The sequence below is a fragment of the Pleurodeles waltl genome, chromosome 1_1 (assembly GCF_031143425.1).
Source record: "Pleurodeles waltl isolate 20211129_DDA chromosome 1_1, aPleWal1.hap1.20221129, whole genome shotgun sequence".
NCBI classification, from domain to species: domain Eukaryota; kingdom Metazoa; phylum Chordata; class Amphibia; order Caudata; family Salamandridae; genus Pleurodeles; species Pleurodeles waltl.
This window is the reverse complement of record NC_090436.1, coordinates 60,041,731-60,052,090: the sequence shown is the minus strand read 5'-3', so window position 1 is coordinate 60,052,090 and position 10,360 is coordinate 60,041,731. Positions and strand designations below refer to the sequence as shown.

The 10,360-nt window shown below is 42.8% G+C and overlaps 1 protein-coding gene across 5 annotated transcripts in view; it reads right to left on the bottom strand.

Moving 5' to 3' along the window:
- Positions 1-1,569: 1,569 nt before the first annotated feature.
- The window catches only part of LOC138264533 (mitochondrial amidoxime reducing component 2-like), a 28,096-nt gene continuing 19,305 nt past the window's right edge, over positions 1,570-10,360 (bottom strand). For 2 of the 5 annotated variants that reach the window (XM_069212553.1, XM_069212563.1), the window contains exon 2: positions 1,570-3,102. In XM_069212553.1, the coding sequence (XP_069068654.1) occupies positions 1,851-2,867 (1,017 nt within the window). In that variant the 5' untranslated portion in view covers positions 2,868-3,102 and the 3' untranslated portion in view covers positions 1,570-1,850. Of the gene's footprint in view, positions 3,155-10,360 lie in introns of all 5 variants that reach the window. The other 3 variants (XM_069212586.1, XM_069212576.1, XM_069212570.1) reach the window with 2 other exon arrangements.

Here is a 10,360-nt window from a genome sequence, read left to right as displayed (position 1 = left end):
TATTTTAATTGGGGGAAGAGGGGTTATCTTCCCTGTGTCCTCATGAATGTGAAGCCTTCTCTGTGTGTAGTCAGGTTCTACAGCTTCAAGCTCCTCTCCGAATCTATGCATTTGGGAGGTTAATCCTTGTTCCTCTGTATAGGAACTAGTTTTCGGCTCCGAGGCGGAACCGAAACCTTTTCGGACGTCTTTTTAGGCTCCGAAGAAACCTTCTTTATTTTCGGCGTGGTGTCTCGGTGCCGAACTTCTACGGTGCCGCTGTCCCGGTGCCGAATCTTCTCGGAGCCGCTGTCTCGGCTCCGAGGTTGCTGTGTGGCGGTATCTCGACCGGAGTCGGATGACTTCGACACCAGCATGCCCTTTTTCGGTGCCTTGGATCGGTCACCTAATTTTCGGGTTAAGCCATGGCCTGTTGGCGGTGGCGTCCCTTGGGCTTTTGTCGACTTCTCGTGAGTCTTGATTTTCGACGTCTTACTCACGGTTTTTGGCGTTTCTTCGGCGTCGAGCTCTTCAGAGTCCGACTCGAGGATGGAGAAAGCTTCTTCTTCCTCCCCAAAACGCTCTTGACCTGTCGGCGTGGACGTCATCTGCAGTCTTCTGGCTCTTCGGTCTCTTAACGTCTTCCTCGACCGAAACGTTCGACAGGCTTCACAAGTATCCTCCTTGTGCTCGGGGGACAAGCACAAGTTACAGACCAGATGCTGATCCGTATACGGATACTTGTTATGGCATTTTGGGCAGAAGCGGAATGGGGTCCGTTCCATCAGCCTTGAAGTCGCACGTGGCCGGGCCGACCAGGCCCCGACGGGGGATCGAAAAAACCCCGAAGGGCCACCGGAGCTCTTCAAAATTCGGTGTCGATTTGTTCTAATTAACCCGATACCGAACGCAAACAATACCGACGTTTTTTTCCGAGATTCTAACTTTCCGACCCGAAACACGGAGCGAAAAGGAACACGTCCGAACCCGATGGCGGAAAAAAAACAATCTAAGATGGAGTCGACGCCCATGCGCAATGGAGTCGAAATGGGAGGAGTCCCTCGGTCTCGTGACTCGAAAAGACTTCTTCGAAGAAAAACAACTTGTAACACTCCGAGCCCAACACTAGATGGCGGACTGTGCACAGCATGTGTATCTGCAGCTACACATGCCATCGAATATATATATATATATATATATATACACACACACACACACACAAACATATATGTAGGTATACAAATACGTATAAATGTGTATAAGAGAAGTATGTAGTGTGATGGGGGGGGGGGGGGAGGGAGAAGAGAGGACCAAGCTCCTTCCATAAAAAGGAAAGGAAGTAACAGGAACATCTACTGTTAAAAAAGCAACAATATTGCATTAAAACGATATTTTTAATGCAATATCTTTCCAAACAAATGAAAAAAAAGAATCAGCATTCTGAAATTACACCATTAATAGTCCCCCACGATTAATTACAAAATAATAATAATTGAGTCTTAAAATGCAACATAGAACTGGACACACGAAGGTTAAATGGTGAGAATTCAGCAAAACAAACTTAAAATATGCAATGAGATGACTACAATCTCTTTGATTAGCAACGTTTATGAAAGTATTATTCAAGAAACAGTGTCCTGCTCAAGCAAGACTTCAGTAAAAAATTGTTGATCATTACAAATCTTTACAAAACTTTTAAGCACGTTTGAGAAGCATAGTCACAGTTGTTATACATGGAAAATTGCTGCTTTCACAATAAGCTTGCGGTCACATTCCAGTGATAATTCAGTGGTAGCTGCTTATAAATCTACGTTTTGATTAGAAGGCCTTTGTGAGAACCCAAGCATGCTCTACACTTGCGAGACCTTCGGTTATTCGACCATTTTGAACACTGGGTCACCAACATGAAGTACTCCTGTTTTATCAACACCATAATACTGTCCAAACAGTGGAGAAGATTTGTATAGAGGCTTCTCAGAGGGATCACACATCCGGTAACTCTTGAGTGTGTCCAGAGGCTCTTTACGATCCAAGATTCCTGTATACGGATCCACAGTGGTGAGGATGCACCTCGAGCAGGCCATTATTCTCTTCAGCTGCACATTTCCAATGAGGATATTATCCCAAGAATCCTCTTGAAAGGCACTGCAATTGGAAACCAAAATGCAAGGTCTGAAATTGTGTATGGACACTTTTTTATCCAACTTTGTGTTCAGATCTTCGAGAGAGGTCTCAGAAAGAAGCATGACTGGGCTGGCGTCCGGATATGCTACCTTATCAGTGGATCGGAAAACATCAGCAGTGTCTTTTGAGGACCTCGGTTTCATGTTGAGCTCAAACTGAACCAAACGATATGGTTCACTGCTCTTTAGGAAGGTGGTGATCCAGTTAGCAACTTCATCCCCGCAGTCTCTGCCCTGGATGTCTTTACCAAAGATCCGGCAATCCTTTACTGGATTTGATTTAGGCAGCTTGATTGGAACAAGTAGATCTTCCTGGTCAGGGGCATGCAGCACCAAGTGGCCTTTTTCTTCTGAGACAGATATAAAGACCATGCGAGGCTCCTGTCGAGCAGTGATCATGTGCCCATCTTCTTTTATCACGAGCCAGTGTCGATCCCGGAGCGCTCCATTCTTCAGTCCCAGCGGAGTGCACTCTGCTTCGGAGACAGAAACGCCTTTGCAGGACTTGATGGGGTAAATCAAGAGCTGCGAGACTACACCAACCTGTTCCAGCTTGCCTCTCCCTCTTGCCCCATTTTCTCTCTTCCATGATGTCCAGAGCCACGCAGCAGCAATGGACGTTCCCAGCCCTGCGGCGCACAGCCAAGCCACACGATGCTGAGATAGATGCTGAAGACCAGCCTGAAGAGTGGCAACAATACTCATGGCTTGTAAACTGGGGCCTTAATTGTAATTAAAACAGATCAAGTTGTATTAGGCCTGGATTCTGCTCAGTAGTTAAAGCTGGGACGTAGTATAAAATATTGTTTGGTTGTTTGTCCTCGTCTGTTGAGCTGAAGCGAAAGTTAAATTGCAGTTAGCATAAAATAGATCAGACCCAGTTACAAGACATATGTTCTAAGTCCAGATGAACAGTTCAGTCGCGCGTGCTAAGCTGGACCTGGTGACAAATGATACAAAGGAGGAGATTTAAACATACCAGATTGGAATACCTTTAAAAAAAAAAAAAAAGAAAAAAAAAAGACTTTAGTTAATTTATTTATACTGCTGTTTGTTTAAATAAACGAACACATTTATTGAAGTACTGACATCTACTGACATCCTACCCATTTCTGAGCAGTTCCGGTTTTCCACAGTTACGGGAAACAGGCGACAGGGAGAGAAAGTGAGTTGCTAAAGGTCGCACAATTAAAAAATTTAGTAAGCCAGGACTCCATGACTTGCCTTCACGGGTCACACTCTACAACTTATCTGCTAGACCAGGTCTCATAATGAAAGGTGCTTCTCAGTAGTAATAAAAATTATTGCATAGCCAACCTGTCTGGAACCCCGAGAACTGACTCAACTTCCACCGTGACCAAATATTCAATTTTATTTTATTCCAACAAAAGATTTGTCAGCATTCAACAAACCTGTATTAAAATGTATCTGTTCACATTTTAATATGTGGCTCATCGGATTGGAGAACACAGAGAGCAAACCTTTTACCTTAAAATGATCTTGTCTAGGGTATGAACAAATATAGGACTTAGATTAGAACTTCCCTTTGGACGCATGAACATGCAAGTAATATCCCTGCATCAGAGGCTTAAGGATATGCCCTCAAAAGTAATTCTCCTACTATCAACTCTTTTTTCCTAGCTGGTAACCAGCAGTCTTGCTTTATTTTCAATCCAACTCAGCAACATTAACAAGTTTAATGAATCAAGATGTTAACTGCCTCTCTTTATAATTATCATGTTTTTCCTCTTATGTACCTCCCTTTTTGAATTATACATGTTATTTATAGAAATACAGAATGCTTATTTTTTCATGCCATTATACACTGCAGTGTCAAGGGTGCCTGAATATATTCATGCTCAGTACGAATCAAATTATCTGTGATTGTTTTCAATAATAAACACGGTTTCACAGAAGCTGATAATAAACAGCATGGTTCCAAAGAACGTAAGGGAAAGTATGCCAAGGCTTTTTCTGCCAATTATTTCGTCTGAAAGGTTCAGCAGTGATCAGATAGGTTATGTAAACTAAGAACAGGATGTAAAGAGACAGGTGGGGAACTTTGTACAAAGGCTTGAGAACAGTTATCACCATCCTTTGTTGAGGCTACCGGGAGGCACATTTAGCCTTTATGTGCTGGGCTTATCAGCCTGCCTGTCAGCGCAGATGAGAATAGCAGATGCTGCTACTTCACTGAACAGTGGATCTATTGTTCAGACGAGGTATGGGGGTGTGTGAACCCCTTTACAACTGAATTAGGCCCATTCTTAAATGCTAAGATTAGTTTAGTTATCTAAAGAAATTAGTGTGGGATTATAAACATTGATACAAAGAATTACTTTTGATATCAATTTTACAGTGTAATCGGTTATTGAAGCTTTTGGCAAATTTTGTTGCCACCATCTTGGCGATTTTCATAATAGGCGCTATTCATATTGTATACACTAGGATAGGATTTTGATTTAAAAAAAAAAACAAAAAAACACACCTCTTTAAAGCAGATCCCTGGTTTCCTAGAGTTTGTGTGTGCCTTTCCGTGATTAAAGGGCATCTGCTTTCAATTATACCCGAGATATCTAATAGGACTGATTGTTACCCAAAACACATCTCACTCAAATAGTACTCAGTGGTTTTTTTTTGGGGGGGTGGGGTGGCAATCCCACTGGCTCTCTGTATCACAAAGCCCTTAACTGTATTCTGAAAAATATCTAGCAAATGCATCATTTCCTTGGAACATATATTTCTGTGAAACTAACTCAGGAAACATTTCACATCATATGGATGCAATGAGGGTTACACATTCAATGTAAGATCAACCTTTTAGACTGCAGGCATATAGCACTAATTGGTCATACTTTTATGTAAACTCCTAATTATTTAGGATCATGAGAAGGGCACTCATTACACCTTATCATGCACCTGGTTACACCATTTTCTATGTGAGAAATGTCCTGGTTACTTACAGGTAATCTTCATTACTCTGAGTTCTACCTTATCTCAGCCCTTACTGAAAGAGAAAAATGTTTCTCCTGGCAGACACACTTTACCTATAGGAGCAAATAAGCTTGAAACTATAAATATAGCCTATTCCTCCTTCTTGTGCCACAGAACATTCTTAGTATGCATCAAGCTGATAAACCTTTTTCTAGTTGTTATCTCTTACCCTGAGGTAGGGGCGGAAAGGCAATCTTGGATTAAAATGAGGAAGACCGGAGAGGTCAGAGTAATAAAGATCACCACTAAGTAACTGGATCATCACTTCCTCAATTGTTTTCCTTGTCCCAGTTCATATTGAATGAAAGCATATCCAAACAAACCAGAAAAAAACATATATACTACTACATTCACCCCATGATTTAATGAGCACTTGTCATCCAAAACTAAACTTGGAACTATTTCATGAAAGTATGCAGAAACACCACCTCTGATCTGGAGACTACTGTACCATGAACATATATGGGATTGTCCACATAAAAGCTCAACAGACATCTCTCATGGTTGCTCCATTTAACATTACCCAGGAATCAGCTATGCCCATGATTGATCTTACTTGTAGTGTTGAGACCAAAGATAAACCATCAAAGGCCATTAAATTGTCTGCTTAAGTTCCTACTCAAAGCTGATGAAGTGTGTAATCCTTGCTCTGCCAAGCCAAAGGTTACAAACTGTGACACCATCTTTCCAAATGGAGGGGTCCTGTCCACATAAAGCCTTAATTCCGCATGGAAATCAAGCATATATTATACCCCACCCCAGGAAACAAGGAAATGTGTAACTACTAGTAAAACCAAATATTCTGAGACGTAGACTGGAAAAGGAAGATTGGGCAAAAAAAAGATAAGCTTATCAGTAAAAGAACCAAAAGAAAAGGTTTAGTACACAGCAAGGCATCAAGTTCCTCTCTTTGTCTACCAGAACACATAGCGGTCAAAAAAGGAACCATAAAAGACCGAAATTAAATCCAAAGGCTCATAAGGAGACCCGCCAGAGAAACTTCAAAACTGAAGGTATGTCCCAAGAATAATTAGGAGAAAGATATAGTGATCTTTTAAGAAAAACTAACCAAGGTGTCTAAAGAACGCACACAAGTTCCTAAAAGTTCAAGTTGCAGTCAGCTGCCTGCATAAAGTAGATACAGACAGTCCCAGCACAAACCCATCTCTCTCTCAAAAACACACAAAAAAAAAGATAGAAAATAAAGAATTTTCAGGGACTTATAAGTAATGTGATAAAAAAAAAAAAAAAGTTAGAAAACTACCTGTTCAAAAACTACTGCCATTGTCTGGCATAGACCTTTACAGTGACTGACCATGTGCACTATTAAATATCTGCAGCCATCTCTACAGAACATCCTAAGGATTGCAATGTCATCCTCTCAAGTTATAAACCTGTAATCGGAAACAAAGCAAAGTTGTTGTGCTTAAGACTGTGCACCTGAGAGGAGAGGGCTTGACAGAAGGAAGCCCCTGTGGACTAACAGATAGTACCTGGGACTTCGAGGCCAGTAAGGAACTTTTAGTACTACCTCTGCTTGGTGTTCCTGGATCTTCTGCTGAATGTTTGAGATCAGCAGAATTGGTGGAAATGAATACAACAGACCCTTGGGCCATATAACTGCCAATGCTTTCACTGCCCAAACTTCTGTACAGTGACAAACGGGTCCAGACAAGGGGCTCAGACCCTCTGAATAGTCAGGTGGAATACTATGGGTTGGGGACAAAGGGCGATGGTAGACAGGAAGGACCAGCTCAGCTGGTCTGCTTGCCCATGCTCTGTCCCCAGAAGATGCACTGCACCAACCTTGAGAACATTGTCCTCCGCCAAGAGACAAATCATGTATACCAACAGAGCTAGATGGGAAGAAATGTGTACCTTCCTGATAAAAGCAAGCTCCGAAGATCTGGTTGTCTTTTCTTACCAACGCTGACTGATCTTTCAAGAAAGGGCCGAAATGAAGAAGGGCTAGTTGAACCCATCAATTCTTGGCCCTTTACCTCCCTCCACATATCACTTTTGAATGTGGCCCCTCAAAATTCACACCAGTGGCATGTGTCAGAATTACACTGGGACTGGGAAGGAGAGACAGACAACCTTTGTTAAGAGATTCTGGATGAAGCCACCACTGGAGGGCTTGTGCAAGGTCTTGTTAAACTAGAATCCAGTACTGTAACAGATGGTTTTCCAGAGGATAAAGCTGCAACTGTGCTTCTGGATCAATTACCTCCTTTGAAGCCATGTTGTCCTGGACAACCAGCCACTCCTCGGTGAGACTAGTGACCTAGCCAAAAGCTCCCTCACATGAGCCTGTAGCTTCACCTTTCTAAGTTCTAAAAGGGACACCACCCCCAATGATGTTTAGAACAAAGAGCCTATGTATTGGAGAGTCTGGAAAGGAATCAGACTGAATTTCTCTACCCACAAAAGGCTTGCACACTCATCCCCACCAGAGAAAAGGCTGTTATTACTCTTGGTTCTAGACATTTTCCAGTCAGCTCCAGGGACACCCCTTCCCACCTTCATGAAGTACTACTGCCTTGACATCCAGTCTCTGTCAGAAGAATAAGTTACTTACCTTCGATAACGTCTAGACTAACTGCAAATCTCTCCCCGACCCACCTTCTTCGCCATTCTGTGGAACGGTCTCATACAATCCATTAATAAGATCCCAAATCTGAAGGTCTGCACACTACCATCCAATGGTGGTTCTGCATCTAACGGAAGTTCCACATCCAACAGCACAGACAGAACAGCAAACAACGGACGTCAGTGTGTGGAGATGGCGCATATATGGTGGGCCCGCCAACATCACCTCTGGGGGCAAGAAACATTTGACACGGAGCTTGTATGATGCTGCTAGTTGATGTGCAAGGAAAATGACAGCAAAAGTTTCCAGATCCAGACTGGTGCCCGGGGAAATTCACAAGTTGAGGAGACTGCGTTTACATAGAGTTTCTGCCAGAAAAGGGGTTACTGAAGATAAGTAACTTGTTCTTAGAACTGCTTTGTCCAGCAACCTCTGAATTCGATCCATAAGTGCTCTTCTGCAGAACTGGATTCCAAGGTAATGGTGTTTGACAGAAACAACTGTTCTGCAGCAATATAAATCTATTAGCAACTGTAGGAAGCTGGCCTGGTGGGTGGTGAGCACCTATGTTGTTATCACCTTAGACCAGGTCCAGGTATCCCCTATTAGTGAAGTGTAGACAGTGTATAGGAAGCCAGGGCTCTCTAGAGGTAGCTGTGGATGAGCAGCCAAGACTTATCTAGAGCTTAGGAGACATGCAAAGCTTATGCAATACCACCACAGTGACACAGCACTTACACACATGAAAGCACTACAGAGTGTTATAAAAATAAAGGCACTTTATTATAGTAACACAAACACTAAAATACTGTATAGGCAAAACCCCAACTGGAAGTAAACACATTAATATATACACATTACAAGTCAGTAAATAGCATAGAAAGCAATAGGCATTGGTAAAAGCAATAGCAAACAGTGGGGGCCCTAGGGGAGGGCCAATCCATATACTAAGAAAGTGGAATGTGAAAGGCAGTCCCCCACCCAAGGATGTGGAATCAGAAGAAGTGAACTGGAGGAACTAGGAACCCCAAAAGGTACGTACAAGGGTGCCCTCCAGGGACCAGGAGAGAAGAGGTATGTACCTGGTTTCCCCCAAACCCAACAGAAGGACTTTGGAAAAGGATTGTGCAAGACTCAGACAAAAATGGAAGAACCCAAAAGGTGGATCCTGAAAGAAGATGACCTGCAAAGGAAGGGAACCAAGTCCAGTTCAAGTTAGAGTGTCTGGTGGTGGCAGGAGCCACTATCCACCCTTCTGTGGATGCAGGGCTGGGTCAACAGTGAACGAAGATCAGCAGTGCAGCACAGGAGCAGAAGAGGGAGTTCCAGAAGTGATGTAAGGTCCTGCATGTTCACCAACAATAGATCTAAGCCTGGCTAACAAACCTGGACAGCTTCACCTCACAGACACAACTCCAAAATGAAGCAATTACATTGGCTCCTCCTCCAGCCCTGCATCTTCTTCTTAAAAAAATAAAAAAAGAAAATCACTCGATCTAAAATCCATTATAATGACACCTCAAATGCCCTGGCACAGAGAATAATGATCTCAGTTGGGCAATGAGTGCCATACCAGATGCAGGAACATTGCAAGACTGGAGACAAAAATGTGCAAGATAGAAAAACCCACAGCCAGCTCTTTTTTGTCCTTGGTCCCCGGATGTCAAAAAGCATCCACACTGCCACCAAACTCGGTCTAAGTCTCCTGCAATTCAGGAAGAAACGGAATACTAATCTGTTCAAAGAACACTATACCAGCGCACAAATGGAAGGAACACTTGTTTCCATGCCTTTCTGTATGTTGTATCCCTGGGTCTCACCCCTGTTTACCACTCCATTACTTAGTAGCTAGGCTCCTGCTACGCAAATGTACTCGCATACATGATTATGCAAATGTAGTGGCCGTTTAAATGGAAAAATGTGCCATCTGTAAAGGGCAGTGTGCTACCACACCATGCTTTAGTAATATTGTTGCAGCAGTGTGTTTCAAAATGCACCACCAGCTACACACACAAAATTCACTGCTCTCCTGTTGAATGGGCATAGCTCATTTCCTACACTTGAGACACAGATATTTTGATTTTTCACAACCCCTATGACATCAGTTATGTAATACTGAGTAGCGCCCATACTCTGAAAGTTCTTCTAGCACCGCTGTTTGCACCATGTAGGAAGATCTAGTTTTCTAATGGGTAGAAGAAATCTATAATTGTGGTAGATATGTAGTAGTAAAGTGGTATGTTTACATACAGCAATCTATTTAAAGAGTAATGCTCATTTTGGGCAACGCCAGACTGAAAACCTGTCCAGCAAGAAGTTGTCTTGCTGCGGTATGTGAAGTTAACTCTGTGGATAAGAAAAGGGTGCATTGAGGAGCACACATGAGACTTACACTGTCTATTCATGATTACACAGGGTCCAATGTTCACACTTTAATAAATGTAGAGAATTGCTCATACTGGCAGACTGTGAAGGGGTGGGGTAATGCACCTCTAAAAACACCCTTCCCCACCCAGTCGGCTACAAGGGTGGGTGCCACACATCACCTGCTGCTTAGTACAGAAGGTGATACGTGGGACCCATCCCTGGTGTCAAAGAGATTACATCTTGTGCT